This window comes from Perognathus longimembris, chromosome 10, assembly GCF_023159225.1.
Source record: "Perognathus longimembris pacificus isolate PPM17 chromosome 10, ASM2315922v1, whole genome shotgun sequence".
Classification (NCBI taxonomy): domain Eukaryota; kingdom Metazoa; phylum Chordata; class Mammalia; order Rodentia; family Heteromyidae; genus Perognathus; species Perognathus longimembris.
In genome coordinates this window covers 71,690,286-71,703,261 of record NC_063170.1, presented here as the reverse complement: position 1 = coordinate 71,703,261, position 12,976 = coordinate 71,690,286, and the positions used below count along the sequence as shown (strand labels likewise).

The 12,976-nt window shown below is 68.3% G+C and overlaps 1 protein-coding gene across 1 annotated transcript in view; it reads right to left on the bottom strand.

Annotated features, from left to right (window-relative positions):
* Window positions 1-11,372, bottom strand: part of Mcm2 (minichromosome maintenance complex component 2) — a 21,818-nt gene extending 10,446 nt beyond the window's left edge. Inside the window, exons 1-2 of the mRNA XM_048354798.1 lie at window positions 11,097-11,372; window positions 5,025-5,096 (exon numbers count right to left, since the gene is read on the bottom strand). Of these exons, the coding sequence (XP_048210755.1) occupies window positions 5,025-5,096; window positions 11,097-11,372 (348 nt within the window). The remainder of the gene's footprint in view (window positions 1-5,024; window positions 5,097-11,096) is intronic.
* Between the last annotated feature and the right edge of the window lie 1,604 nt (window positions 11,373-12,976).

Genomic DNA, 12,976 nt, shown 5'->3' with positions numbered 1-12,976 from the left:
AGCCTGTCAGCGTGTCAGCGTGTCAGCGTGTCCGCGTGTCAGCGTGTCAGCGTGCCTGCGTGTCAGCGTGTCCGCGTGTCCGCGTGTCAGCGTGCCTGCGTGCCAGCGTGTCCGCGTGTCAGCGTGTCCGCGTGTCCGCGTGTCCGCGTGTCAGCGTGTCAGCGTGTCAGCGTGTCAGCGTGTCTGTGTCTGCGTGTCAGCGTGTCAGCGTGTCAGCGTGTCAGCGTGCCTGCGTGTCAGCGTGTCAGCGTGTCAGCGTGTCAGCGTGTCCGCGTGTCCGCGTGTCAGCGTGTCAGCGTGTCAGCGTGCCTGCGTGCCAGCGTGCCTGCGTGCCAGCGTGTCCGCGTGTCCGCGTGTCAGCGTGTCCGCGTGTCAGCGTGTCCGCGGTGTCCGCGTGTCAGCGTGTCAGCGTGTCCGCGTGTCAGCGTGTCAGCGTGCCTGCGTGTCAGCGTGTCAGCGTGTCCGCGTGTCAGCGTGTCAGCGTGGTCAGCGTGTCAGCGTGTCTGCGTGTCAGCGTGGGTCTGCGTGCCTGCGTGTCAGCGTGTCAGCGTGTCAGCGTGTCAGCGTGTCAGCGTGTCAGCGTGTCAGCGTGTCCGCGTGTCCGCGTGTCAGCGTGTCAGCGTGTCCGCGTGTCAGCGTGTCAGCGTGTCCGTCGCGTGTCCGCGTGTCAGCGTGTCAGCGTGTCTGCGTGCCTGCGTGTCAGCGTGTCAGCGTGTCAGCGTGTCAGCGTGTCAGCGTGTCCGCGTGTCAGCGTGTCTGCGTGCCTGCGTGTCAGCGTGTCAGCGTGTCAGCGTGTCAGCGTGTCCGCGTGTCCGCGTGTCCGCGTGTCAGCGTGTCAGCGTGTCAGCGTGTCAGCGTGTCCGCGTGTCAGCGTGTCAGCGTGTCAGCGTGCCTGCGTGCCAGCGTGCCTGCGTGCCAGCGTGTCCGCGTGTCCGCGTGTCCGCGTGTCCGCGTGTCGGCGTGTCAGCGTGTCAGCGTGTCAGCGTGTCAGCGTGTCTGTGTCTGCGTGTCAGCGTGTCAGCGTGTCAGCGTGTCAGCGTGCCTGCGTGTCAGCGTGTCAGCGTGTCAGCGTGTCAGCGTGTCGCGTGTCCGCGTGTCAGCGTGTCAGCGTGTCAGCGTGTCAGCGTGCCTGCGTGCCAGCGTGCCTGCGTGCCAGCGTGTCCGCGTGTCCGCGTGTCAGCGTGTCCGCGTGTCCGCGTGTCAGCGTGTCTGCGTGCCTGCGTGTCAGCGTGTCAGCGTGTCAGCGTGTCAGCGTGTCAGCGTGTCCGCGTGTCAGCGTGTCTGCGTGCCTGCGTGTCAGCGTGTCAGCGTGTCAGCGTGTCAGCGTGTCCGCGTGTCCGCGTGTCCGCGTGTCAGCGTGTCAGCGTGTCAGCGTGTCAGCGTGTCCGCGTGTCGCGTGTCAGCGTGTCAGCGTGCCTGCGTGCCAGCGTGCCTGCGTGCCAGCGTGTCCGCGTGTCCGCGTGTCCGCGTGTCCGCGTGTCCGCGTGTCAGCGTGTCAGCGTGTCAGCGTGTCAGCGTGTCAGCGTGTCAGCGTGTCAGCGTGTCCGCGTGTCAGCGTGTCTGCGTGTCAGCGTGTCCGCGTGTCCGCGTGCCAGCGTGCCTGCGTGCCAGCGTGTCCGCGTGTCCGCGTGTCAGCGTGTCAGCGTGTCAGCGTGTCTGCGTGTCCGCGTGTCAGCGTGTCCGCGTGTCCGCGTGTCAGCGTGTCAGCGTGTCCGCGTGCCAGCGTGTCCGCGTGTCCGCGTGTCAGCGTGTCCGCGTGTCAGCGTGTCCGCGTGTCAGCGTGTCTGCGTGTCCGCGTGTCAGCGTGTCCGCGTGTCCGCGTGTCCGCGTGTCAGCGTGTCAGCGTGTCCGCGTGTCCGCGTGTCCGCGTGTCCGCGTGTCAGCGTGTCAGCGTGTCAGCTTGTCAGCGTGTCTGCGTGTCAGCGTGTCAGCGTGTCTGCGTGTCCGCGTGTCAGCGTGTCCGCGTGTCAGCGTGTCAGCGTGTCTGCGTGTCAGCGTGTCAGCGTGTCAGCCTGTCAGCGTGTCCGCGTGTCAGCGTGTCCGCGTGTCCGCGTGTCAGCGTGCCTGCGTGTCAGCGTGTCAGCGTGTCAGCGTGCTGCGTGTCAGCGTGCCTGCGTGCCTGCGTGCCTGCGTGTCAGTGTGTCAGCGTGTCTGCATGTCAGCGTGTCAGCGTGTCTGCGTGTCTGCGTGTCTGCGTGTCAGCGTGTCTGCGTGCCTGCGTGTCAGCGTGTCAGCGTGTCAGCGTGTCTGCGTGGTCAGCGTGTCAGCGTGTCTGCGTGTCTGGGGCTTGAAACTCAGGCCCGGGTCCTGTCCCTGAGCGTTTGGCTCTAAGCTGCTGCTCTACCAGTTGAGTCCCAGCCCTGCCATGCGCTGTCGGGCGCTCACTGGAGGGAAGAGTCTCATAGACTTTCCTGCCCAGGCTGGCTTCAAACCCAGGTCCTCAGGGCTCAGCCTCGCCCTGGTGCGGGCCGCTTGGTCTGTGCGTTCTCCGTCTCCGCGGGCCTCGTCACCCTCCGCGTCCTCCGCTCTGGTTCCCGTGAGCGCATGGAGGGAGGAGAGCGCGCGGCACTGCGCGGATGTGTTCTAGGGATTGCTGCTGCCTGACGGGGCTGGCCTAATCTCTGCCTGCACAGCGCCGCGGGGGGCCGTGGGGGCCGTGGGGGCCGCGGGAGCCACAGGAACCACGGGAGCCGCGGGAGCCACAGAGCCGCAGGGCCACAGGGGCCACGGGAGCCGCGGGAGCCACAGAGCCATGGAGCCACGGGGCCACAGGAGCCACAAGGGCCACGGGAACCACAGGAACCACAGGGCCACGGGAACCACAGGGCCATGGAGCCACAGGAGCCACAAGGGCCACGGGAGCCACAGGGCCACGGAGCCACGGGGGCCACGGGAACCACAGGGCCACGGGAGGCCGCAGGAGCCGCAGGAGCCACAGAGGCTGCGGGAACTACAGGAACCCAGGCCCCCCGGGCACCGCAGGCCTTTGAGGGCCCCAGAGGTGTCGGCCTGCAAGCACAGGGCTGCGGTCCCCAGACTCCACAGCGCGCTCCCATCCTCCCCTCCCCCCCTCCCCTCCCCCCACCCCTCCCCTCCCCTCCCCTCCCTCCTCCGCCTGGCCCCTCCTGGGCTCAGCCTTGTCCCTGGAAGCTCCGTGACCGGGGCTCCGACCTCTGCTGCGGCCCAGCCCCCCCCCCCCCCGAGTGGGAGCCAGGGCCAAGCGCACCTGCCGCCCTCGCTGCTGTGGCTCCCCCCTCCCCCGGGTATCTCAGCATAGGTGGTAGCTCCGGATCATTCCAGAACATTCCAGATCACGCACACACCGCCCCGTACCCCATCCCCGCCAGATGAAGCCAGGGCTTCGTGCCACCCCCAGCCAGTGCCAGCGCCCTTCCCCCCGCATCCCCCGAGGGTCCCCTCCGCGGCCCTGCGGAGAGAAGCCTGGGGGCGGGATGTCATCTCCACAGGAAGAAGCTCGGTGCTAAAGAGGCTTCCGGACAAACCGAACGTGTTCCTCACAACTCCACGACGCACTGAGGTAACGCTTCAGGCTGAGTGAAAATGGTTCCCCACCAGAGGCGTGGAAGTCCACGAGGAGAGCAGAACGCGGGAGAGGGAGGCGCAGGCTGCCAGAGATGAGGACCAGACACGGGGCAAAGACCAGGGACAATGACCACAGACCGGGGACAGGGCAATGACCAGGGACAATGACCACAGACCAGGGACAGGGCAATGACCAGGGACAATGACCACAGACCAGGGACAGGGCAAAGACCAGGGACAATGACCACAGACCAGGGACAATGACCACAGACCGGGGGACAGGGCAATGACCAGAGACAATGACCACAGACCAGGACCAGGGCAAAGACCAGAGACAATGACCACAGACCGGGGACAGGGCAATGACCAGGGACAATGACCACAGACCAGACACAGGGCAAAGACCAGGGACAATGACCACAGACCAGGGACAGGGGAAAAGACCAGGGACAATGACCACAGACCGGGGACAGGGCAATGACCAGAGACAATGACCACAGACCGGGGACAGGGCAAAGACCAGGGACCATGACCACAGACTGGGGACAATGACCACAGACCAGGGACAGGGCAATGACCAGGGACAATGACCACAGACCGGGACAGGGCAATGACCAGGGACAATGACCACAGACCGGGGACAATGACCACAGACCAGGGACAGGGCAATGACCAGGGACAATGACCACAGACCAGGGACAAGGCAATGACCAGGGACAATGACCACAGACCGGGGACAGGGAAAAAGACAGACAAGGGGCAGGGCAAAGACAGACCAGAGACAGGGCAAGGACCAAGGACAGGGCAAAGACAGACCAAGGACAATGACCACAGACCAGGGACAGGGCAATGACCAGGGACAATGACCACAGACCAGGGACAGGGCAAAGACAAGAGACAATGACCACAGACCGGGGACAGGGCAATGATCAGGGACAATGACCACAGACCAGGGACAGGGCAATGACCAGAGACAATGACCACAGACCAGGGACAGGGCAATGACCAGGGACAATGACCACAGACCGGGGACAGGGCAATGACCAGAGACAATGACCACAGACCGGGGACAATGACCACAGACCAGGGACAATGACCACAGACCGGGGACAGGGCAAAGACAGACAAGGGGCAGGGCAAAGACAGACCAGAGACAGGGCAAGGACCAAGGACAGGGCAAAGACAGACCAAGGACAATGACCACAGACCAGGGACAGGGCAATGACCAGAGACAATGACCACAGACCAGGGACAGGGCAATGACCAGAGACAATGACCACAGACCAGGGACAATGACCACAGACCGGGGACAGGGCAATGACCAGAGACAACGACCACAGACTGGGGACAGGGCAATGACCAGAGACAATGACCACAGACCGGGGACAGGGCAATGACCAGGGACAGGGCAAAGACAGACCAGAGACAGGGCAAGGACCAAGGACAGGGCAAAGAAAGACCAGAGACGGGCAAAGACAGACCAGGGACGGGGCAAAGACCAGGGACGGGGCAAAGTCCAGGAACAGGGCTCCCACCACAATGTCCTGCTGGGCCTCCAGGACAGAGGACACAAAGCAGAGGCCAGAACGGAGCTGCAGCTACTGGCAGCTCACGGCGGTTTGGCCAGCGGCGCAGAGCAGCGTGGTGAAGAGGTCACTAACAGCTCGAGGGCACGCACGCGTCGTCATCAGTGCTGAGGTCACCAAAAGAAAACCACCTTACCGCGTAACCGTGCTCAGCCGTGCTCAGCCGTGCTCAGTACGATGGAAGGATGGGAGGCAGGGAGGAGGATGGCCGTCGGAGGCCAGCCCGGGGTAGAAGTTATCAAGATCCTGTCTCCAAGCCCAGCTGGGGTGCTGATGCACACTGGGAACGCTTGCACACTTGTTATGTAGGGGGTGCGCCTGGGAAGCCGGCGGTCTGAGGATGGGCTGGGAGCAGCCGGGGCCTCCCGCGTGGAAAGCAGCGCGGAGCGGAGGAGCAGGGCTGGCTCACGCCTGCGATCCCGGCTGCTCCAGAGGCGGGGAGAGCCCAGGGTGGCCGTTTTAAGTAGCCTAGGCAGGAGAATCCGTAAGACTTCACTCCAAACGATCACACACACGCACACACGCACACACACGCACACACGCCCTTCATAGACAAACCTGCTCTGAACAGCTAGATAGAAGATGCTAACGTTGGCTGTGGTCGTAAGTGGTAACGGACGCCGTCTAGCGATACATAAGCCGGTGCCAGACCCCCGCCATCCGCTTTTTCATTTCGGTGGCGCTGGCGTTTGAACTCCAGGCCTCGCGCTTGCCAGGCAGGTGCCCTAGGCCGAGCACACCCCTGCCCTGCCCGCTCCTACTTGCGTTGTTTTTCAGCCGGGTCTTGTGCTTTATTCCCTGGGCCAGCATGGGCGGTGACCCCCTCCCCCCCCACACCCGGGCGGGCGGAGGCAGCGGGAGCACAGGCCTGTGCACCACACCCAGCTTTGCTTTGGAAGGTGGGGTGTCACGCATCTTTTGCCAGGTTGGCGCCAAGCCACAAACGTCCTGATCGCTGCCTCCCAATATCAGGAATTACGGGTTTGAGCCACGGAGCTTGGGCTGGCAGTGCGCTTTGGCCTCATTTACCAGATTGCTAGATAGAAGATCCACGGAGGGCTGGGTAGATAATCCCACGGGCAAATGTATTTGTGGATGATTGGAACCAGGAAATAAATGAATACTGAAAAGTAGCAACGATTATTGTATCTAGATGAGGAGCGCTGGGGCGTTCGTTCTTTCTATCGTTTCTCCCGACTGAAATTCTTCAAATAAATACGTGAAGACACAATTCGACCCCCCCGTAAGCGTGGGAGGGATGGAAGGAGGGAAGGGGAGGGGGGAGGGAGGGGGGAGGGAGGGGGGAGGGAGAGGAGGCCACTGGCAGTCAGGGACAGACGTCGGCCGTTCGGGCCCTGTGGGTTCGGATGCCAGGTGCTTTGGCGGCCCTGCCCTGGGTGGAACTGGGCGGCATGAGGGCCTCTGGCCGGGCCGGGCCGGGCTCGGGCCCCGGCAGCGGACAGCAAGCGTCCTGGAGCCGCCCAGGGAGGCGGGCCGGGCACCTGCCCGCGGCAGGCTCTTCAGTTTGCTCAGACTTGGCATTCGTTATAGAAAGAGAGCAGCGCCCCGCTAGGCCTCCCGCCTTGACCCAAGAGCATCTGGAAGGAGCCGGGACTGCGGGAAAGGCGGGAGGCCTCCCGAGCCCCGAGCCCGAGGCGAGGAAGACCGCGGGGCTGAGGGCGACCTCCCGGCCCGCACCGCCCAGCGGCCCCTCGGCAGGGGAGTGGTGCCCCGGCTCCCCTCAGCCCGTGTGGGGCTGCAGAACCGGCGCCTCTGCCCCTCGCCGTGCTCTCCCCGACCACCCACCTTCCCAGCCCCTCAGCCCCGTGCCGGGGGCTCCGGGAGCCCGTGGTGCGGACGCCCTCTAGGCCCAGCTTCCAGCACCTTCCGATCCCAGCTGTTAGTGGATCTCGGCAAAATTAGTCCAGCCTCCTAACAGATCCATTATTTCAACTTCTAAAACTATGCCAGGAAACTTGGGGTTTTTTAACTCCCTTCAAAATGTATTTTTAATGATCTGCCTTTCACGATCCGTGTGAGAAAACTCCGCTCGCCAGGAGATTCGAACGCGCAGCCCCGGGAGGCGGCAGAGAGGCTCACACGCCCGCTACGGGGAGACAGAGACCTGCAGTCACGCACCGTCTATAACACGCAAACACTGTTTTATTTCACATTATTAGCCCGCTATGACAGCATTCATAATCGCAATAAGAATATCAAAGGCACAAGTCTTTATGGGACATTTTAAGCCATAAAGATGATTTTGATCTGTTGACCCTCAATACGACGATTAGGAGAATCGAGTCGAGGACTTGAGCAGCTCCTCACGCAAACCTCCTGCGCGCGGTGTATTCAGAGTGTCCTCATAGCACGGACGTGCGGGGGCGCAGGGACGGTGAGCCCCACGGACACGGAGCCCGGGTCCCGGACACGGGGTGCGGAGCGGCTTCCCAGACGAGAGTGCCGAGCCCTCGGGGGTCCACAGGACAGAGACACCCCCCGCGTGGTCCTCGGTGTCCCTAACCCTCACGCGAGACCACCAGTGCACACGGCCAGGAGCCCTGGGACACGGACAGGAGCCCTGACACACGGACAGCTGTGCACACGGCAGGAGCCCCGGCACACGGGCAGCTGTGCACACGGCAGGAGGTCTCCCTGGGATCTCGGTGTGCGCGGCTGTGCGGCAGAGCACCCTGCTCCCTGGAGGCTGAGGAGGGGGAGACGGGGAGCGGGGCCCCCATCCTCCCGCCATGCCCTTCAATGGCACCTCAGGAACCCGGAGGCTTCCTGCGAGACCTCCCCACGGCCCCTGCCACGGCCCCACCCTAGCCCCCCGTGGGGACCACCTGGCCTCTGCCGGACGTGGAAGGTCCCCACGCTGGCACCCCCGCCCCCCCGTCTTCTCTTCCTTTCCCGCTGACGCGCGCGCCATGCCGGCCAGGCCTGGCATGGCGGGGTGCACCTGTCATCCCAGCATGGTAGGGTGAGGTAGGCAGAAGTGAAGTTGAAAGCCATGTGGAGCAAGACCTTGATTCAAAACTGCCGGGGCTGGGGTGCAGGTCAGAGGTCAGAGGTCAGAGGTCAGGGCACTCACTCAGTTCCCATCCATGAAAACAAAAGTGCAGAAGTTCACTTTCTGGCCACGCCTCTCCAGCTCACGCCTGACATCTACTCAGGAGGCCGAGCTCTGAGGACCGTGGTTCAAAGCCAGCCCAGCCCGCCACGTCGACGGACTCATGATCTCCAATGCGTCACCAAAACAGCCAGAAGTGGCGCCGTGGCTCACGTGGTAGAGAACTAACCAGGGCCAGGAGCCCTGACACACGGACAGGACACGGACAGAACTAACCAGAGTGAGGAAGCTCAGGGACGGCGCCCAGGCCCTGAGTTCGAGCCCAAGACTGGCACACCCCCACAAAACACACTTCACCCATAACGGATCCGTAACGTCAGGACAAAGGGCGGAACCCTGACACCAGCGGGAAATACATGCGGTTCCATGCTAACACGCTTGCAAACCGCAGCACGTACCGTCCACACGGGCGGGCGATGCCCCCCCCCCCCGGCGGCAGACACAGACGACGGCTCACGGCAGAGTTTATTGTATAAAAACACGTGGCTCTGGGCGTCCCTACACGCACCCCCCCCCCGCTCCCGGTGTCCCTACACGCACCCCCTCCTGCTCCCGGTGTCCCTACACGCACCCCCCTCCCGCTCCCGGTGTCCCTACACGCACCCCCCTCCCGCTCCCGGTGTCCCTACACGCACCCCCCCCCCCGCTCCCGGTGTCCCTACACGCACCCCCCTCCCGCTCCCGGTTGTCCCTACACGCACCCCCCCGTCCCGGGTGCGAGGCTCAGCCCAAGGGGCACCCAGGACGCACACGGTCACTGGGGCGCGGTGGGAGGCTCCGGGCCCTCCGGTGGGGTCCCCGGGGCCTGCGCTGTGGGGGGGCAGCACAGCAGCTCTGCTCCCTGGGGCCCAGCGACGGGGAGGCCGGCGCTGCCCGGTGACCTCGGCGTCCACTGACTGCTACACGGCAGAGGCGCCACCCCGCCGGCCCCCCACACGCCCGACACGCGGACGCGGCGCTCGCCCGCCAGCCCGACGGTGCTGGGGGTGGGCTGGGGGGGGCAGCGGGCTGGGGGCAAGGCCGGGCTGGGGGCCAGGCGGTGGGGTGGGGGCAAGGCCGGGGGGGGCGGCGGGGTGGGGGTGGGGGCAAGGCCGGGGGGCGGCGGGGTGGGGGCAAGGCCGGGGGGCGGCGGGGTGGGGGCAAGGCCGGGGGGACGGCGGGGTGGGGGCAAGGCCGGGGGGGCGGCGGGGTGGGGGCAAGGCCGGGGGGCGCGGGGTGGGGTGGGGGCCGGCGGGGGTGGGGGCAAGGCCGGGGGGGCGGCGGGGTGGGGTGGGGGCCGACGGGGTGGGGGCAAGGCCGGGGGGGCGGCGGGGTGGGGTGGGGGCCGACGGGGTGGGGGCAAGGCCGGGGGGGCGGCGGGGTGGGGTGGGGCAAGGCCGGGGGGGCGGTGGGGTGGGGGCAAGGCCGGGGGGCGGCGGGGTGGGGGCAAGGCCGGGGGGCAGCGGGGTGGGGTGGGGGCCGACGGTGGGGGGGGCAAGGCCGGGGGGGCGGCGGGGTGGGGTGGGGGCAAGGCCGGGGGGGCGGTGGGGTGGGGGCAAGGCCGGGGGGGCGGCGGGGTGGGGTGGAGGCAAGGCCGGGGGGCGGTGGGGTGGGGGCAAGGCCGGGGGGGTGGTGGGGTGGGGTGGAGGCAAGGCCGGGGGGGCGGTGGGGTGGGGCAAGGCCAGGGTGGGGGCGGCAGGGGAAAGGGCAGCAGGGAAATGGGGCACAGAGGGTCCCGCGGGGGCCGGGTGCTCAGCCAGTCGCACCTGAGATCCTCTCAAAAGGGCAGATGCAGGCACCAGGCAGAGCCCCAGGTGGCTCAGGGCACAGGACACATGACACAGGGCTCAGGGCACAGGGTACAGGGCACAGGGCTCAGGGCACAGGGCACAGGGTACAGGGCTCGGGGCTCAGGGCACAGGACACATGACACAGGGCTCAGGGCACAGGGCACAGGGCTCAGGGCTCAGGGCACAGGGCTCAGGGCACAGGGCACAGGGCACAGGGCTCGGGGCACGGGGCACGGGGCACGGGGCTCGGGGCTCGGGGCTCGGGGCACGGGGCACGGGGCACAGGGCTCAGGGCACAGGGCACAGGGCACAGGGCTCGGGGCACGGGGCACGGGGCACGGGCACGGGGCTCGGGGCACGGGGCACGGGGCACGGGGCACGGGGCACGGGGCTCGGGGCTCGGGGCACGGGGCTCAGGGCTCAGGGCTCAGGGCACAGGGCACAGGGCACAGGCTCAGGGCTCAGGGCACAGGGCACAGGGCACAGGGCTCGGGGCACAGGGCACGGGGCTCGGGGCTCGGGGCACGGGGCACGGGGCTCGGGGCTCGGGGCTCGGGGCTCGGGGCACGGGGCTCGGGGCACGGGGCACAGGGCACAGGGCACAGGGCTCAGGGCTCGGGGCACGGGGCTCGGGGCACGGGGCACGGGGCACGGGGCACGGGGCTCGGGGCACGGGGCACGGGGCACGGGGCACGGGGCACGGGGCACAGGGCACAGGGCACAGGGCACAGGGCACAGGGCTCAGGGCTCCGCGGGCCAGCTCCGCGGGCACGGTGCTGGGCCTCTGGGAGGATCAGCATTCAAAGAGGCGGCGGCGGGCCTGCTGGCGTCGGCGGGGGGCCGCGGGGGGGGCCGCGCGGCCCGGGTGGGGGACGTGGACCCAGGGCCGCGCTCTGGGGGGGACGGCGCCCGGGGAGTGTGGGTGCTGAAGCTGAAGACCCAGGACAGCAGCGGGGGACTGGCGCCTGCCGGAGGGGGCCGCGGGGACGGCCGGGCCCCGGGGGGCCGCGCGGGGGGCGGGGGGGCCGGGGGGCGGGCGGCGTCCTCGGCCCACAGGGAGGGCACCGGGAACCGCCTCCCCGCCCCCGGGTGCGGCCCCCCGGGCGCCCACGTGCCGGGCCAGGGCCAGGGGGCCGGGTAGGTGAGGGGGGGCAGCGCCAGGCAGGCGTGGACCTCACACGAGGCCCCCGCGAGGGGCCGCAGGGCCGGGTCTGTCACCGCGCGGCAGGTGCAGGCTCCGGGCGCGGGGGGCCCCCCAGAGCGCCCCCGGGCCAGGGGGGCGGCGGGCTGCCTGGGGACGGGCCCCTCTCCACGCCCGGCCGCGCGGGGCTCGGCCGCCATGCCGCTCCCGGCCGCCCCTCGCCTGCGGAGTGCACGCGCGTGAGCCCGGGCGGCCAGGGGCCCACGGGGCCCGGCCCGCCTCCCGCCGCCCGCCAGCCCCGCGCCATCGACCCAGCGGGCCCCACTTCAGACGAGGACCCGGGGACTGGGGACCCCGCGAGAACCCGGGGCGGTCGGAGAGGAGGAGCAAACGCCCCAAACCGTCCACGCCCGTCCTGCCCCCTCCCCCGCCCGATCGTAAGGGGAACCGGCCGGGGCAGGGGAAGGGCGGAGGAGGGGAGGGGAGGGAGGGGAGGAGAGGGGGAGGGAGGGGAGGGAGGGGAGGGAGGAGGGAGGGAGGAAGGAGAGAGGAAGGAGGGGGAGGGGAGGGGAGGGAAGGCTGCCCCCCTCCACACCTGTCCCCTGTCAGCGAGCATGGGCCGGGGCCTGGGGTCTGGGTGATGTCTGGAGGCGGTGGCGTCCTCCATGGTCCTCAGAGCAGGGCCCGTGGCGGGGCGTCCGTGGCGGGGCGTCCGTGGCGGGGCGTCCGTGGCGGGGCGTCCGTGGCGGGGCGTCCGTGGCGGGGCGTCCGTGGCGGGGCGTCCGTGGCGGGGCGTCCGTGGCGGGGCTTCTGTGGCGGGGGGGCGCTGGGCGTCTGTGGGAAGCGGGGGGTCTGAGCCGGGCCCCTGGCTCGTCCTCCCCCGCCCTCCCTGAGCAGCCGGCCGGGTCTCGGGGCGCAGCAGCCCCGCCAGCGCAGCGCGAGCCACCGTGAGCAGCGCCGCCCTCGCGAGTCGCTGTCTTGCCCTCGGCTCTGTCTTTCGGGGATTTTTCTCTAATTTCCCCAGGAAACGTCTGCGGCGATGATTGTGCACAGCGCGTTCCCAGCCCTGTGACTCAACCGCCGCTGAGCTCAGAGGGGGCCAGGAAGCGCACCCCCAAACGCGCTGCCAGCCCGGCGTGCCCGGCTCGTCCCTGCGGGGTCGTTCTGGGAGCCCCCCCCCCGGCTTCGGGGCCGCATGGCGGTCTCCTTTGGCTTTAGGATTCCAGGTAGGCTAGGAACGGCCCGCCCCGCGGCTTTGCTCCTGGCGCTCCCCGCTTGTGAGGGGCCCGGGGTTCCGGGGGGGGGGGTCCTAGCTCAGCACACGTCGGGGGGGGGGGCAGCTGCTCTCTGCCCCTCGTGCTGGCTGGACCCACCCCCCCATGCCACGCCTGTAATTCGATTCAAATTAAAAGAAGAGCTGGCCGGATCCGGCCGCCATCCGAGCCGCGAGGAGGCCGCACGCGGGGGTCGCTGCCCAACGCCAGCCCGGGCAGGGAGCCCCCCGAGGCCTTCACCCCCAGTCACTACCCCGAAGCCCCAAGTGGGCCTTAAGACGTTCAGGGACAGTGCACAGTTCAAGCCCCCCCCCGCCCCACCCCGAGCGGACGGGCGATTGCTAGGTAACGGTGGGCGCGGCCGTGGACGGCACCCTCCATGGAAGACGCGCGAAGATAGCGTGACGGAGTCTCACAGGCTTCGGCCACGGAGACGGCAAACCCCGAGAGCCGGGCCCCGGCGCGGAGGGGGGCGCTGGGAATTCACCCGCTCACCTGCGCGGAGCGGACGGAGGACCTCTGCCTCGCTG